Source organism: Leishmania mexicana, chromosome 26 (assembly GCF_000234665.1).
Source record: "Leishmania mexicana MHOM/GT/2001/U1103 complete genome, chromosome 26".
In the NCBI taxonomy this organism is placed as follows: domain Eukaryota; phylum Euglenozoa; class Kinetoplastea; order Trypanosomatida; family Trypanosomatidae; genus Leishmania; species Leishmania mexicana.
The window spans coordinates 165615-182191 of record NC_018330.1 but is presented as its reverse complement, the minus strand read 5'-3'; the positions used below and the strand labels follow the sequence as shown (position 1 = coordinate 182191).

Genomic DNA, 16577 nt, shown 5'->3' with positions numbered 1-16577 from the left:
CTGCATCACGAGGTATGTGTCCCCAACAAAAGACTCTGCTCTACGCACGTAAAACACACCGACACACTCGCGGGCATACTGCAAGCCGATCATAGGTGATTGTGTTTTCTCCTTCAAACATACAAAGGTGGGAGGTAGGAAGGACTGACGTTGCTATCCTCCGTTCCCTCCCACCCATTTTCCGTGTGCGTTGATGCTGCTACGTGAATCGTTCACGGCGGTGCGTCGCCGTCGCGGGGCTGTGACCCTCACACCCCTTCGGCTCATGGCTGTTTGGACGAAGCAACGGTATATCACAGTACACGACGGGAGCAGCTGCGGGGAACAGACACACCCTCGCCGCCACCACTATCCTTCGCGGAACTCCGTAGCTGGCTTCCACCAGCGACACCACCGCCATCATGCACCGTCAGTGGAGCCTTGTGCCCGATATTGTGGTGCGGCTCGGTCGCCGGGACGTCGTGGTAAGTCGCGAACGTGCGATAAGGCAACGTTGCCGCCGTCGCGCTCTTCTACACCCTTGAGAGCTACGAGGGCGCACGATGCCACTTGCCGCTCGCCGTATTCGCTGGACAAGGCTCAGATGCTGGACGCTGTGCTGGCTCTTTCATCGGCTCTTTACGAGGACGAGGCCGCCGCGACGACGGTCCGCGTCGATGATGCCAAGGCGTCGAGTAATGCACCCGACCACCCCGTCTCCTCTTCACGTGTGTCCCCTGTGACGTCGTTCGGTGCTCTTGGTGAACTGGAAGGGGTGACGGTGACTCCGGAGAATGCGTATGCGTCTCTCGACGCGGAGGACTTAATGACGTCCATGGACGCGTGCGCTGAGGGATGTGGTGACAAGCCGGACGTGCCTGCAGTGCGAATCGATTTCGCTACCAACGCCCCGGCGCCTTCTCTCTCGAGTGCCGTTGTCGCGCAGCCTTCGAGTACGGGCACGACCTCTTCCTCCATCGTGGCTACCTTCGCCGCCCGTGACGTCCCGCTCGAGCGCAAGGTGCTCCAGTTTATGGACTTGTGCAGCAATGCGAGTGCGACGCCACATCTAAGCGGCGACCACAGCAATGCGGCTTCGCAGCTGCCTTGGAATGGCGGAGCGGGAGTGCGAGTTGGCGTCAGTAGGAGGGATTGCACCACTTCTTCCGCTGCCACCGCATGGTCTTCGTCCGCTGCTGCAGCGCTGGTACTGCCGGGGCTGGACATGAAGGCCATCCTGGTACATGGCGTGCTGGAGAATCGTCATCTGCGTGGCCTCTCTCTCGCTCGGTGTGACTTTTCGCTGGTACGGTGGTCCCACGTGACGCTGGAGGACTGCGACCTGTCGCGCAGCCTCTTCTACGGAGCGGAGCTGGACACCGTGATTTTTCGTCGCTGCAATTTCACAGGCTGCATCCTCAAAGGCGTCCAGTGCCGCCCATCGCTGTCCACCACGACCCGCTTTGAGGATTGCGATTTCCGCCTTGCCGCCGTTGGGGTAACGTGCATCCCCCATGACTCGAAGCATGCGGACAAAGACGCCAATCAAGGCCAGGGCATCACCGCCAGCAGCAGCCGTCGTAGCGGCCCATCGGTGTGTTTCCTTCGTTGCAACTTCGACCTCAGCGACTTTCAGTTCAGCCAAGGCCTTGACAAGGCCAAGTTTGTGAAGTGCAGCAACACGCGTTTGGCCTCGCGCTTCCCTCTCCGTGCTCGTGGAGGCGTAGGCTGACGGGCTTAGCGGGGCTTTTGAAGACGGAGGGGGGGGTGAGGGATGCGTGCGGGGCGATGCATGGGAGCCATTATACAGCACGAGTGGGGCCAAGCCACTGCTTTGCCTTGTCGGGCCTCCTCGTGGCCATCTCTCCCGCCTCTCGCTGTGGCTTGGCCGCCCTTACGACTGACGCGGATGCCAACTCCCCGCAGCTCGCAGGACGTGGCCGCACGTGCACGTGTGTGCATGCATGCAGCGGTGGGGTCTGTGCATGCTTGCCCCCTTCACTGCCGTTTTCATCGTCACAGATACGGACCACAAGAAGAATATACCGGCGCCCTGACGCACTCGCAGCGTGTGCGCGTCCCCAGCCACCTGCGAGGTGGTGGTGGTGGGGGGGGGGCAGAGCTGTCCTTTCCTCAAAAGGGCCATACGTCTCCCATACGCGCTTACGTGCCTGGCACTTCCACATCGTCCTCCTTGCCCTTCTATCTCGAACCCTCCTCTCCACCCTCTCTCGATCTTGCGCTCTTCCCGTGTCGTGTGCTCTCCGCCAGATGCCATCACACACGCGTCTTCCTACGCTGGGCGGTCACTCTCTCTGTCTGTTTGTCTGTGGTGCTTGCGGTGTGCGTGAGCGCCTGAGTGCGTGAGTGCCAGCCGAAATAGGTAGCTCTTTACCACTTCATTCATTGGCCTCTCACCACGCCCCACAACACGCACGCTGACACCCTCCCCACTGACTCACTCACGGCTCTGCTACCCTTCCCCTCCTGCATACCTCCTCCCCCCAACCCCTGTTCAGTCTCTCGCACAGCCTTCTCACCACCACCGCCCCATTCCCTTCCCTCTTCTTCCGGCTCCGATTCCTCGGCTGAGCATCTTCCGTGCCCTATCCGTGCCTCACCGTGCGCCCCCTCGCCTCGTCTTCCGCTGCATCTTCGACTCCACCGTTTGTGCTACCCTTTTCGTTTCTTTCTCGGGCTGATTTTGAGATGAACCCCGCAAGTCACTCACCGGGTGGAGCCGCCGTGCCCCCCACGGTGATGGTGACAGGGGTCGGCACCGCCCGCGAGGATCCGTGGCCGCAGATGGAGAAGCAGGTGGGCGCTATGCTGGCGGACTTGAACGCGCAGATACAGCGCTTCCACGGCACGGCTACGGCCACCGTGATCGCCGAGAACGAACTGCTAGAGTCCGTGGGTAGCTGCAGCGAAGCTGTGGAGGATATGCGCTTTGCCCTCGATACCGCCATGGAGCACCCGGAGTCCTTCGCTATCACCGCAGAGGAGCTGCAGAGCCGTGCAGAGCGCATTCGTGGGTGGGAGCGCGACATGATGAGGGCCCAGCAGGTCGCAGAAAAGGTCAAGACGGCGCAGCGCAAGCGCATTATGGCTCAGGAGGGCGACATCGATGACAACGGAGTGCGCGAGAACAGCGACTTCCTTCGTCAAGAGCATGATATTCAGCGAAGCGTGATGCAGCAGGACGACCAGACGCTGGATCGGCTGTCGAGCGGCATCCACCGCGTCAAGGACACCGCTGTGAACATTCAGGATGAGCTCAACACCCAAGAACACATCCTCGACGACATTGACCGCGGTATGACTCGTGTGCAGATGCGCCTGGAGGGGGCCATGAGGAAGGTCAGCAAGCTGATCGACTCTACGAGTGATAGAGGCAAGATGATCTGCATTGGCGTTCTCTTCCTCATCCTTGTGATCTTGATTTTATTCGTCCTTCGGTAGTGCGCAGAGGGGAGGAGGAGGGTGGTCTCAGGGAGGAGGAAAGGACGTCGGGGAGCAGCAGAGTAGCTACTACTGTCGTGGCTCTCGTCAACGAGACGGAGGCGAGTTTTGGTCGGAGTAACCCCTCCCCCTCTCTCCTCCCCTAAAGGAGGAGGGGGAATGAATGCGTCCCCGGCGGTGTGTGTGTGTCTTTGTATATCCATATGCTGACCCTTCTTGCCATCCTCCTGTCTCTTCTCACTGTGCGTGAATCTTTCTCTCTCCGTCTGTCAGTTGCTGTGCTGCTGTCCACTCTGTGCGTGTGCCGGTGTAGGTGCTCACGTTTGTGTGTCGGCCCTTTGTCGGTGAAGCACGCCGCATGTCTCCCTCTCACTCCCGTGCGGCCATGTCGTTTGCCGCGTCCTTTCTCCAATGCTTCCGAAAGGAAAAGAAACGCGCGCGCGGCACGGGCTCATGGAGCGTATTTCTGGGCGCAGCGCAAATCGGAGAGAAAGTGCGTGTTGCGCGTGTGCGCGACTCTCTTCACATGGGGCAAAAGACAGAAGAAAAGACGGAGCGCGGAGGGGCTAGGAAGAGGAAATGGGGGTGGGGCAGATGCTTTCGAAGTGTGGAGCCGGGTGGAGGAGGGGGGGGGTGGGCGTGCGGAGGTGCACTTGTGTTATCGGACTGTGCACAGGCACGCCTCTCGTTTTGTGTCTGACGTGTGTTGTTCGCCCCCGTCGCCTTCTTACGCGTCGAACAACACCAGTGGAAAGAAAACGAAGGGGAACCGAACGTTGCAACGCCACCGTCTGCAAAACTGTGCGCGGGGGCGTTGCTGATATTGGCCATGGACGTGCGTTGCTGTTTCGCATGTTGGTTAAAGCATCCAGCCTAACGCGGCAAGTCAAAAGACATAGAGATGTACAGCTAATAATGGTGACCCCCCGCCCCACAGACCTGCCGCCTCTGCTTAATGCAGTTGCGAAGTGCAGGGCGCATGTTCCTCTCCCCTCCAGGATTCTCAGCGCACCCAAGCTGTGTCGCATGTGCAACCGATGGCGTCTCATCCGCATGCTCTCATGCCCCTGCACCCTTTTCGGCTGCTCCTCGCGATCATCCTACTAACATCTCCTCTTTTTCGTCCGCTCTTTCCCTTGCCGCACGAGAACGCACTTGCACGTACGCACACACCACACACACACACACACACACACGGCATCAAGCTGCCCTGCTCTTCCCTTCCTCCATCTTCTCTTCGGCTGTCGATTCGAGTGGCGGGGGAAATTCTCCGTGACAGACCTCGTGCCCCCTTTACCGTCCCCCAATGCTCCGTTTGACGCGTCTGGGACTTGTGGCGGCGCTGCTGCTGGTCTTCCTTGCCGTATTGTCGGTGTCTGCTGAAGAGGGCACCGTCACCTACTACGGCCAGCTGCGGTTGCCGCCAACCTACCTGCGTCACCCTGACTGCTTCGAGGCTCTCAACGACATCCAGCCGGGGAGTGTGCTGCTATACAATGGCAAGCACCGGTTTGTCGTACCCACAGCCCGTGACGGCACCTTCAGCGTGTACAAGCTGCCGTACGGCACATACATCTTGCAGGCGGAGTACCACTACTTCGTGTTCCCGACCGTGCGCGTCGAGGTCATGTACCGCGACACCGGCGACGACCAGAAAGAGACCTTCATCCGCACCTCGGCGAACGACTACCCTGTGCGCCACCTCGAGGGCAGCGGGCTCGACGAGGAGAGCCCTGCGGTGATCCCCTTCTCTGGGTATCACAACTACTACATCCCCCGCCAGCAGATGGATATCGTGAGCCTTCTCAAAAGCCCCATGGTGATTATGTTGCTCATCTCGGTGTCGCTGATGGGCCTCATGAAGCTGTTTCCTGAGGAGGAGATTCGTGAGTCGCAGAAGATGACACGCGAGTGGCAGAGGAAGCTGGTGAAAAGCGTGTCGACCGACAAGGCTGGCGCCAAGCCGAAAACCATCACCAAGTAGAGGCGCTAAAGTGGATACCCGAGGGAGACCCTGCCGTCTGTTCTCTCGTCGTTTTGAGGTCGTGTGAGGTGAGTGGGGTGCGAGCTGTGTGCTCAGTATGACGGTTCGTCGAGGTGAAGCCGTGTTGACATTGCGCCGCATTTCTCGTGCTGGATGGATTCATTGCTTGCTGTTGTACTGCATAAGCCTGCGTGCATCTCGCGCTCGCGCTCGCACTTACATCCATTGTTTCGCTCCGTCGCTACACAAGCGTGTCTGTGTTAACTCCTCGTATTCTTCAGCAAGAAGTGACAGCACTCAGAAAAGAGAATTTTTTTCCGGGGGGGGGTGCGGCAGGGCGGGAGGGGAGAGGGGGGAGAGAGAGCATCGGTGTGCTTCTAGAATCGGATCGCATGAGGGCCCACGCGAACAGCGCCCCCGCCTTTCCGTCCACCACCCCCTCCCCTCTTCCCGTCTTCGTCGCTGTCTGCTGTCCGGGCTCAAGCTTTCGTTCTCCCTGCGTGTAGAAGGGGGGAAGACTGAGGTGTGGGTACTGGGGAGCATGATGGAAAAGGCTCACAGAATGGATGCGCACGTCGTGTCATGGCGCGACTCTTCTGGAGGCCGGAGGAAGCGGTGTGTGTGTGCGTGCGCGCGGGCGCAGGGGCACGGCCTGACACGAGGAAAGAAAGAGCGCCGCGTGTAGCCGCGTCTCTCCATCGCATACCCCCTCGCTTCTCTTCACACGCGTAAGTGAGCAAGGAGAAGCGAGGCGGAGGGGGGGGGGCGCCTGTGCAAGAGGACGTGGACACAAAACCGCTTTTCTTTTCCGCTCTCTCCCCTCCAATCAGCAAACAGGTGCCACAGAGCAGCTTGGTCCGCACGTCGGCCTCCCCCTCCCTCTTCCAGTGCGTTGGCAATCTGCTCTACACACAGAGAGGAGTAGGACGCCTTTCTGCAGCAGCACGCACCACCTTCCCGCGCGCGTCTTCATCGTTGCTTTCCTCTCTTACACACCAGCACATACTTCCATTCCGCCTCCTAACCAGTTTGACTCCGAAACACGGCGGCCTTTTCCATGCTGTCTCGAAAGGCGCGCGCCTTCGCGCGTCTTGCGCTGATCTTGGCTGTCACGTTCATCACTGCCGTTCTCATTGCCATACCACTGCTCGAGGCGAGGCGCGGGTTTGACGGCAACAGCCCGTCCCGCAAGATGGAGGGCGTTGAGGAGGTGAACTCAGAGAACTACTACGATATTGTCGGCCACGACCAGTTTGTGCTGCTCGAGTTCTACGCGGTCTGGTGCGGGTACTGCCGCGAATTCGCTTCCGTGTACGATGAGTTCGGCAAGTACGTTCGCATTCGTCCCGAGCTGCAGGAGAGGCTTGTGGTCGGGAAGGTGAACGCGCCGGATGAGGTGCGCATCCAGCGACGGTACAAAATTAGTGGCTACCCGACGGTCATTCTGGTGCCGCCAAACCAGCACGCCGGTGTCGAGTTCACTGAGAATCGAAACTTTAATCAGCTCTTGGACTTTGTCGAGCGTGAGATGGCGAAGCAGGAGTATGCTATTACGGAATAGACTGAGGGGAAGGGGTGATGGAGAAGGTTGGAGGGGCCACGCGAGGGGTGGGTTGCGTGGGCAGGGTGGGGGGGATCTGGGAGAGAGGGGCAGAGGCATACGTGTATATGGCGCACACTGCGAGGAAAGGTGGACGGCTGGGCTGTGTGTGCGTAGGTGTCCATGGCAGCTTCTGCACCCCGCTTTTGCCGGCGTTGCTCTGCCGCGTGTTTCTCGTGCTGCTCTCTTCCCTCTCCCCGTTTTCTCGCTGTGCGCACCTTTCCTCACTGCGGTTAACCCACTTTCGCCGCCACCGCCGCTCTCGTGCTGCTGTCTCACATCTCCCCTCCTTCCCCCTCCCGCTGCTGTGCTGAAGTCCCAGACACAATGTGAAGAGTCACCACCCCACCCCAGCGTCTGTTTTTCCAGCGCACACGTCTTTCTTTTCTGTACAGCTCCTCGCGTGCTCTATTTTCCTCTATGTGCCATTGACCACCAAGTGGTTTACGTGTGATGCACGAACATGTACGAAGCGCAAACTTGCCTTTCACGCAGGCGGCCCGGTGAAGGGGCCTCATCACCCACGCAAGAAACAGAACAGCGCGTGCTGGGCTCATCTCTGCGTGCCACACACACTCTCTGTCTCTCCCTCTTTCCGCTCTTCATGTGTGTGTTCTCGCTCCTCCTCCTCCTCGCCCTCTTGCATACATCGCCACTATACATGCTTGCCTCCGACGACCGCGCCAGATACCGCTCCCCTCCCCTCCTCTGCTGCCGCGAAAACTCTTTTCTTTTGCCTCCATCTCCCTATACACACACACGTGCGTGCGGTCGCGCTGTTCCGACCAGCCGCACGTTTTGATCGTATCGCTCACGACTTCTCTCCTCCCCCTTCGGTGATCTCTCTCGCCCCCCCGTCAGGACAGACGCCGAAGAGAATCGAGGAAAAACAACCAATCGCCTCACCCTTTCTCTGTCTTCTCTGTCCATCTCTCGCGCTCACCATGACGCGCCAGCTTAGTGTTGTGCTGACGCTCGCGCTCGTGCTCGCGGTCTTCGTGCTCGCGGGGTCGTGCAACGGCGAAGACCCGGGTGCTGTGACGCCGGGTGTCGTGCAGATGAGTAAGGACAACTTTGACCAGCTCGTTGGCAAGGACAAGGCAGCACTCGTGGAGTTTTACGCGCCGTGGTGTGGCCACTGCAAGAGCATGGCCCCCGAGTACGCGGTGCTAGGCGCGGCCTACGAAGCGAGCACGAACGCCAAGGACTTGCTGCTGATTGGCAAGGTGGACGCCACGCAAGAGAGCGACCTTGGCAAGCGCTTCGGCGTCACGGGGTTCCCAACACTTCTCTACTTCGCTCCTGGCTCATTGAAGCCGGAGAAGTACCAGGGCAGCCGCACGGCCGAGGACTTCGCCAAGTACCTCTCGGGTGTGGTGGCGGGCCTGAGGCTGACCATCCCGAATGAGCCCCAGTTTGCGATGGAGCTGGTGCACACGAATTTCGATGCAGTCGCCAAGGACCCGTCCAAGTCGGTGCTCGTCATGTTCTACGCCCCGTGGTGCGGCCACTGCAAGGCGCTGAAGCCGACGTACAACAAGCTGGCCAAGGTGTTCTCAAACGATAAGGATGTTGTGATTGCCCGCATCAACGCCGACGATGCCGCGAACCGAAAAATTGCCACCGAGTACTCTGTGTCCGGTTTTCCGACACTGTACTTCTTTCCCAAAGGCGCCGACACGAAGCCGGCCGAGTACAGGAATGGCCGCAACCTGGAGGACTTCCTCACCTTCGTGAACGAGAAAGCCGGCAAGCACCGCCTCGCTAACGGAGACCTCTCATGGGAGTACGGGGTTATCGCAGAGCTCGCGGAGGCGGTCGCGCGCGTGGCGATGAGCTCTGGCGAGAGCTCCAAGGCAGCAGTAGAGGCGGTGAAGGCGGCCGCTGCCAAGCTGACCGGGAGCGAAGACGCCGCGTACTACATTAAGACGGCGGAGCGCATTGCGGTGAAGGGCCCCGCGTACTTGGAGAATGAATCGGCTCGCCTCAAGCGCACCCTCGGAGGCTCTGTGGCGGGCGGTCGCCGTGATAACATGATGATGCGCCTGAATATTCTGACCTCGATCCAGAAGCACGTGAAGTAGGCCAAGCAAGAGTGGTGACTGACCGCCAACCTGGGGCTGGGAGAAAGGGAGGGAGAGAGCGGGTGGGCCACGCCAGACGTGAGCGTGCGTGTGTGTGTGTGTGCACCTGCGCGTACAGGCGCCTGTGCCTCTCCCTCCTTTTTTTCGGCCTTCCTGTCTCTATCTCGCTGGGTGGGTCGGCGCTCATGTACGACGCCACAACGAAGCCACCACTGTCGCAGTTTCTCGGTTCACCGCTGCCCCGCCTCTCCCCCCTTTCCAGCGGTGCTGCATTCTCGCTCTTCTCGTTACTCGCCTCCCTCCATCATATGGGCTTACATCAACGGCGCCGACTTTCTCCCACGCGCGCGTGTGCGTGCGTGTGCGTGTGTGTAGAGGAGTAAGGGGCACCGTGATGTTGACGGATGGAGGACGGAGTTAGCGGGGTTGAACACGTGACACCCTTTGGCCATTGTCATTTTACCTCTATTTGCTTTTCTGTGCTGTGTGTGTGGTGTGTATGCTTGTCGGGGGTGGGAGTGGCGTAGCAGTGGCGCTAGGCGGGTGCGGGGATCTGGGGGGAGGGAGGAGGGGTCACCGCACTCCGTCACAGCGCCGGGCCCGGAGGACGAGTCAAATGTTGGTAAGCAGCAAATAGGCAAAAGCGATCGCAACGAACGAAGTACAAGCAAAGCCCAGGGAAGGCACACATGAGCCTCACGTCGAGATCTACACAAACGCACACCACACACACAGGACACGTACGAAAACGTAGTGTCAATGTTGGACGATGGGGAGGGGGGCCTCGGCGTGTCTCTCGTAGGCTCTATGCGCAAGTAACGCTCTTTTTCTCCTGCAGTGGTGTCTGCTATGGAGTCTGGGCCGCCCTCTTGGGACCTCCCCGCTCCTTCCGCTGGCGCGGCTGCAGTGCCAGACGAGCATGCGCATGCACACATACTTTATCTTCCGTTCCGTTCCCTCGCTCATAAGACGGGCGGCACACGTGCTTGCATGCGTGTAGGGACGTGTATGGTCAGTGGACCACCTTTGAGCTTCAGGTGTCGAGAGGGAGGCCTCTCTCCTTCGTCGTCAAGGTTTGTGCATCTGCTCTCCCCTGCTTTCTTCCTTCCGGCGTATCCGCTCTCCGTCTCCGACTTTTCCGTACGTGCGTTTTTTTTCGTTATTTTCGCGGCCACCATCCCCACGGGTAGAGTGACGGCGTTGCCCGCCCTCCCATCGCTCCCGGTGTGTCTCCATCCCCGCTCGTCGCTGCCCTGCCCTCGCCTCTCTCCCTTCCTCTGCCGCACACGTGCGTCGAGGTCTATTTTGGCTTGGAAGTCGTGCGTGTACGTGAGTGCGCACTGGCGAGAGAGAATCGTTAGACGGCCCGTCACCACACACTGCACCTGTGCACACACCCACCCACCCACCCACACACACACACACCTCTCTACCCGGAGACGTTGGCAGAGACAGGGTGGTGCGACAGTCCGGCAGTCGTTCTACACATCTTTGTGTCTCACGCCTTGTATCTCCCTTCTTCCCGTTTTGCGCCGCGCTGCTGCTCAAGGCCACAACGCCTCCGCCCCTCCTCTCTGTCTACCTAGTCCAACATGGCGCTGAAAAGCCCTCTGCCGGGGGTGCAGTTCCGCCGCAGCCAGCCGAAGGATGCGGTGCAGCTGGCGGGGCTCCTGCAGCTGGGCGACGCCGTGCAAGAAGGGATCCCCACACCGGGTGTGTTTCGCATCCACAGCATGAGCGATTTTGCCACCGTCATTCAAACTGCGTACCTCTGCGTGACTGCAGTGCGTGACACTGCCGCGACCGTAAATGGGTCTCAGGCCGAGGAGGCTGTGATCGGATTCATTGCGCTCAGCGATGAGTTGCCGGGCGTGAGCCACCGGTACGGCACCGCGAGCAACGGCGACGCAGGCGAGAAGATGCTCGATATGGAGCAGGTGACGGCTTTAGCAGAGAACACGACCGGCGCCGTGGTGGGGGCGACGTTGGAGAACAGCCTGTGGCTGCGCATGCTCATTGCTCCGGCGAGTGACACCCTTGTCGAGGCGAGCTCGGCGACAACTGCCATCTCGGCCACCGACACATCCGTTTTGGCAGCCTCGCAATACAAGCCTTTTACGTCGGGGGAGATGGTGATGAGTCTGTTCCGCGCCACTTTGGGCACGCTGAGCGGCATCGAGCATATCTTCATGTCCCTCGGCTCTGACTTTCCGAGCCTGGAGTCGATGCCCGGTGTGACACCGCTATCGTCCAAGGTAGCTGGTGTGCTCCCTGTGGCTTCGTCGTCGACCCATCATGCGTCGACGCGAACCTTTCTGCACCTCTCCCGCGCCACGGTGCTCCCCCCGCTTACGATACGTCAAGGCAGAGTGGAGGACTACGACGACGTCGTGACGCTGCTCATTGCTGGTGGGCCAGGAGTCATCACGCAGCTACCGGATGACTTCTTCCTGGAAGAGATTCTACAGGATCAGGACACGCATAATAAGGTCGTCGTCGCCGAGAACAGTGTAACGCACGAGGTTGTCGGTGTCGCGTGCCTGCGCCAGTTGACAATGGAGGAGCAGCAGCACACGGCCCGGCTGTACAACACGGATGCCCTCGACCGGCTGAAGCGTGTGAGCGCGGATGCATCAGGGAATGATGCCCAGCTCGACAACGGGCTCTCGTGCACCTTCAGCATCTTCTTCCTGTACTTCAACCGCGATTTCGACCACAGCGCGTATCGGCTCCTGCCGTTCTTCTTCCACGAGTTCCCCACGTGCGACTACGCTACGCTGCGGCTGTCGCACACGTTGCCGTTACCGGAGCCGATGATACTGGAGCGATTCCAGTACATCCCGCTGCGACGTTATCAGCCACACAACGCCCGTGGCGAGTTGGTGCCGGCCCCCGATGCGCTATGGGTGTGCCCCCGCGTGTCCATGGCGATGGATCACGGCGTGCAGGCGCGTGTAGAGCTTCTGACAGATCCTTGCAACGCCATGCTGCGCAAGAAGGTGCTCTCCCTGTTTCCGGCACCCAATAAAGCTTCTACGTCGACGTCCGCGAGCCGTAACGCTAGACCGGCCGGCTCGGGTGTCCGCGCGGCGCTGCATCACCAGGAGAGCCGAAGCGGTGCCAGCGGTGCTCTCCCTGGATTTCCGGGGATCTCCGTGGAGCTGCTGGCTGCGCTGGAAGAGGACTTGGATGCGTCAGCGCCAACGGCGTCTCAAGGAGGCGACAATGAGAGTGGTGTAGTGACGCAGAACCGCACCGTGTTCGCCCTCACATGGGGCGAGCATTCCGCCGGCGGCGCCGCGGGTGTGTTGTCGTCCGCTGCGGTGGTCGGCGTGATATCGGTGCAACCTCTTTCGGTTGCCGAGATGTACGCGCTCCGTGCCAACTACGACCTCGACCGCTTCCTCGCCTTCAACGCGGCCCAGGGGTTCAACTACGCAGCCACCGACATCTCGCTTTCCGCAGAGGAGGGGCCACTGCGCTACCGCTCCTCGGAGCTGCCTGGAATCGTCGTCCGCTTCGTCTACATTCGCCCCGTGTTCCGCCAGCACCTCAAGTTCTTCCTGCGCGAGGTACTCCGGCAGACTCAGACGGAGGTGATGCTCCTGCTGACGAACACCAGTGCGGAGCTTTACCAGACCGCCGTCGCTTCCTTCACCTTCGCCCCACCGCGGCGCGTCGTCGAGGTGGCAGCTGAGCGAAAGAAGAAGGACTTGAACCCGCTTATGAGCACGTTCGGCAACATTGCCGAACTCCCTGAGGTGAACGATGTGACGCCGACCGTGACTCAGAACACCGCCACCGCTGATGGCAAGGAGGAGACGACGCACACGGGGCTGGAGCTGAGCTCTCTCTTCTTTACGACGCGCCGCTTTCTCGGCGACGAGCGGGTGCACGTGCACCCGCGCGTGGTGATTGTTGGCGCCAGCGCCACGGCACTCTGCATGCTGTACGAACTCCTCTCCGTGCCCTACTTGGACTACCTGAGCATCACTGTCGTGTCGACGGACGGCATGCCGTTGCACCCGAATCAGCGCCCAATGCGCCAGTGGCAGGTGGATGGGATGGAGCTGTTGGAGCGGGAGTACATGCGCCTGTGCCTCGGTGAGGGAATGAGGAGTACGCAGTCGCTCAGCTTTGGCGCGAACACCATCCGCGTCGTCGAGGGCACTCTCATCGACATTGACACTACCATGAAGTTTGTTCACCTAGAGAACAGCGTTTACGAGCCGTACGACCAGCTGCTGCTTGCGACGGGGCGGCAGTACATTGTGCCGCCGCCGATCCGGGCACTGCAGCAACAGGAGGCACACGGTGCCCGCGGCGGCATCACGGCGCTCTCGAACGAGGTCTCCGAGGCTCGCCTGCGCCAAACGTTGGCGGAGCTGAGCCAGTCGGTGAGCGGGTCCATCGCGAGCATCGTTGTGTACGGCTCCGGTCTTGACGCCATTGCGACGCTCTCGACAATGGTATCCATAGGCTTCCCTGCGCAGCGGCTGGTTCTGTGCCGACCCGACGCCGAGCAGATGCCGTTTACCGACGCTGCCTGCGGCCAGGCGACGATGGCGCTGCTCCGTGCGCTCGGTGTGACGGTGCTGGACGGCTACGGCGTCTCGCGCTTGGAGTTCGACGAGGAGACGCTAACGTCCGTGCTCCTGGCGTCTCTTTCCCACGAGCGCAAGGCGGGCGACGCCGTCGAGCTGCCGTGCGCGCTGATAGTGTGCTTGGAGGAGAATGAAATCGACCGCAACGTGCTCACGGCGCTGGCGAAGAGGTCGATTGTCTTTGATGGCCGTGTCATTGTGGGCAGCGCGTATGAGACCAGCCGACCAGATGTGCTCGCCGCTGGACCGGTCGCCATGTTCACTCGTCGCTACGGCGCCACGGAGGCTTTCGAGGCGTTCAACCCGCGCGACGTCGGCAGAGATGTGGCAGAGGTGCTGCTCGCTCGGCTTGGTGTGAAGGAGTTCCAGGCGCGCACCGCGACAGCGAATCACCCGCAGAAGGGCCCGGTGGGCCACAGATCGACCGACAACAACAGCTTGCTGAGCGTCATGCACAACCAGCCGCTGGACAGCTCCGCCGCCATTGGTTCGCCGTCCTCAATGTTGCAGGACGCAACGCAGGAACATAGCAAATGCGGCCCGATACTGCCGTCCTACACGTCGCCCGTGTCGCGCCGAGTGCGTCTCCCATGTGGCTACCAGTATGTGAGCACCGTCCGCGGCTCCGCTGCCTTTGTGGCAGAGGAGTGCATCCCTCTCCAGTTCAGCTCCACCGACATGCTCAGCGTCCCGCTCGACGACGTTCAACTTTTGAGAGGCGCGTCGACGGGGAGAGTGGCCGCGGCGTTGTCATCGCGTGAGATGATGACCCTGTACGTCCACGCTCGGCATCGCACAATCGACGGCATCGTGTACTTTGGCAACGGCACCCCTGAGGTGCACAACTACCGCTCCTTGATCGGGATGCCGGAGTCCCTGTTCCACCTGCAATACCGCTACAGTGAGGCGATCAGCAAGCGCGACAGCACGGGTGGCGGCTCCTACCCCAACATAGCAGTGCTTGGCGGGAGTGGGGCCACGACAACTCCAGCCGGCGTTCTGACGGTGCCGCTCCGCAACCAGCAGTTCGACCTCATCTCGTATCTTCGGCTGCCGACACTGAAGCCGCTCCTCACCGACCGTTTTGCTCGCTTCTTCTGGCAGCTCCAGCGTGACGTGCAGACAGCAGAGGAGGTGGTGGCTGTCCGTGAGCGCGTGCTGGCCGCTCAACAGGCAGCTGGAACGCTGACGCCGGACGACGTAGCCAGCCGCGTAGCGGCGTTGACAGACGCAAAGGCGTTTCGGTACAAGGTGCAGCTTGCGCTTCTCAAGTACATGCACGAGAGCAAGGACACACGTTCGCAGGACATGTACCTGCCGAACATCGAGAGGCAAATGGCAAGGAAAAGAGTCGTGATGTAGTCCCGGCAGTGGCGGCGGCCGGCATATGTCTCCACAGAGCGATGCGCCGAGGATGCCGCGCAGCTGATACCCACATGGACTCGGGAGACTGTGCCGCCGCGGCGCGTGAACTCTCTGAGGTCGGACTTTCTCCGCCACCGCTCTATCACCGCGTGCGTGTGTGAGCGCGCCTCTCCTGCGGCGAGCAAGCTTCCCTGTTTCCTTTTCCTGTCTTCGGTTGATTCTTTGTTTCCTTGTTCGCCCTCCACTTCACCCGCTTCAGTGATGCTCTTCCATGTACAGCACGTCACTGCGATGACGCCCACACACACTCGCACACGCGCCTTCTGTTTATTTCGGTGTTTGTCTGTGCTTGGTTTTATGTAGGTATAGCCCCACACACTCACCGACATGCACGCGACTGCACTCCCCCCGGTGCCGCTCTCCTTCTCCCGCCGGCCCGCCTCCGTTTTCTCCTCCTGCTTGTGTGGTCGTCCGTTGCGCTCTTGGTGACGAAAACATCATCAGGCGGTTCTTCCTCCTTGCTCTTTCACCTTCTCACGTACACGCCGATGTGCTGTGGGTGTGGCGCGGTGAGACGGTAGGCAACGCCTACGAGAGCCCGTCCCGAGCTCAGGAAAACGAAAGCAGAATGCACAGCGATGCTTCGCTTCTCCGAGGCGAAAGAGGGGTGCGGGGGTGGGTGGGTGGGATGACGGCCTTCTCCTCAACAAAACCGCTTCTCTGCTCCCACCATCTTTGCGTACGCGTCCCTCCATTTCATCTCATCTCATCTTGCCTTTCCGATGACGCACACACACACACACACACACACGCAACGTGGTCTTTGCATGAGTGTTAGCCTCCATACGCTTTTCTACACATCCCCATACACAGCTGCGCCACCACCACCACCACCAATCTTTCCCCCTCTCTTTCCCTCGTCGCCCTTAAACCCTAAACTTCTCACCTTTTCCCTCCACAGCATGTTCCGCTTCACCGTCCCCGCTCTGAAGAAGCTACAGCCGCTGGGCCAGCGCGTGCTGGTGAAGCGCGTGGAGGCGGCGAAGCAGACCAAGGCCGGCATTCTGATCCCTGAGCAGGTGGCCGCCAAGGTCAACGAGGGCACCGTTGTGGCGGTGGCGGCTGGGTCGAAGGACTGGACGCCGACGGTGAAGGTGGGCGACACGGTACTGCTGCCGGAGTACGGCGGCTCTTCGGTGAAGGTGGAGGGACAGGAGTTCTTCCTGTACGATGAGAGCGTGCTGCTTGGCGTGCTGTCAAGCTGAGAAACGGGTGGAGAAGGGACCGACATGGCGGGCGAGACGCTGAGGATCAGCTAGCGAATCAGAGAAAGCGAGAGAGCTCGTCTCGGGTGGCGAGAGAGTTGTGGGGAGGGGAGGTGAAGGATGAGATGACTGGGGGCGACACGGAGGTGAGGGGGGAAGAAGGTGCGTATTGCACTGATGACATCCCGCTCGCTCTCCCTCGTCACTTCGGCCCCCTTCTTCCTCCCTCGTTTT

At 60.5% G+C, this 16577-nt stretch overlaps 7 protein-coding genes across 7 annotated transcripts; all 7 read left to right on the top strand.

Annotated features, from left to right (window-relative positions):
- Positions 1 to 265: 265 nt before the first annotated feature.
- Positions 266 to 1711, top strand: LMXM_26_0700 (conserved hypothetical protein; the record flags this gene model as incomplete). Its single annotated transcript, XM_003876322.1, has 1 exon — positions 266 to 1711. The coding sequence occupies one exon, from the start codon at positions 266 to 268 to the stop codon at positions 1709 to 1711; it is 1446 nt and encodes a 481-aa protein (XP_003876371.1).
- A 977-nt stretch (positions 1712 to 2688) lies between these two features.
- Positions 2689 to 3441, top strand: LMXM_26_0690 (conserved hypothetical protein; the record flags this gene model as incomplete). The annotated part of the gene is made up of 1 exon (XM_003876321.1): positions 2689 to 3441. The coding sequence occupies one exon, from the start codon at positions 2689 to 2691 to the stop codon at positions 3439 to 3441; it is 753 nt and encodes a 250-aa protein (XP_003876370.1).
- Positions 3442 to 4747: 1306 nt separating this feature from the next.
- On the top strand, positions 4748 to 5425 carry LMXM_26_0680 (conserved hypothetical protein; the record flags this gene model as incomplete). The annotated part of the gene is made up of 1 exon (XM_003876320.1): positions 4748 to 5425. The coding sequence occupies one exon, from the start codon at positions 4748 to 4750 to the stop codon at positions 5423 to 5425; it is 678 nt and encodes a 225-aa protein (XP_003876369.1).
- A 1057-nt stretch (positions 5426 to 6482) lies between these two features.
- LMXM_26_0670 (conserved hypothetical protein) lies at positions 6483 to 6986 on the top strand (the record flags this gene model as incomplete). Its single annotated transcript, XM_003876319.1, has 1 exon — positions 6483 to 6986. The coding sequence occupies one exon, from the start codon at positions 6483 to 6485 to the stop codon at positions 6984 to 6986; it is 504 nt and encodes a 167-aa protein (XP_003876368.1).
- Positions 6987 to 7969: 983 nt separating this feature from the next.
- Positions 7970 to 9109, top strand: LMXM_26_0660 (putative protein disulfide isomerase; the record flags this gene model as incomplete). Its single annotated transcript, XM_003876318.1, has 1 exon — positions 7970 to 9109. The coding sequence occupies one exon, from the start codon at positions 7970 to 7972 to the stop codon at positions 9107 to 9109; it is 1140 nt and encodes a 379-aa protein (XP_003876367.1).
- Positions 9110 to 10701: 1592 nt separating this feature from the next.
- On the top strand, positions 10702 to 15075 carry LMXM_26_0650 (conserved hypothetical protein; the record flags this gene model as incomplete). Its single annotated transcript, XM_003876317.1, has 1 exon — positions 10702 to 15075. One exon carries the CDS (start codon positions 10702 to 10704, stop codon positions 15073 to 15075), a length of 4374 nt encoding a protein of 1457 aa, XP_003876366.1.
- A 965-nt stretch (positions 15076 to 16040) lies between these two features.
- LMXM_26_0640 (putative 10 kDa heat shock protein) lies at positions 16041 to 16343 on the top strand (the record flags this gene model as incomplete). Its single annotated transcript, XM_003876316.1, has 1 exon — positions 16041 to 16343. One exon carries the CDS (start codon positions 16041 to 16043, stop codon positions 16341 to 16343), a length of 303 nt encoding a protein of 100 aa, XP_003876365.1.
- Positions 16344 to 16577: the final 234 nt, after the last annotated feature.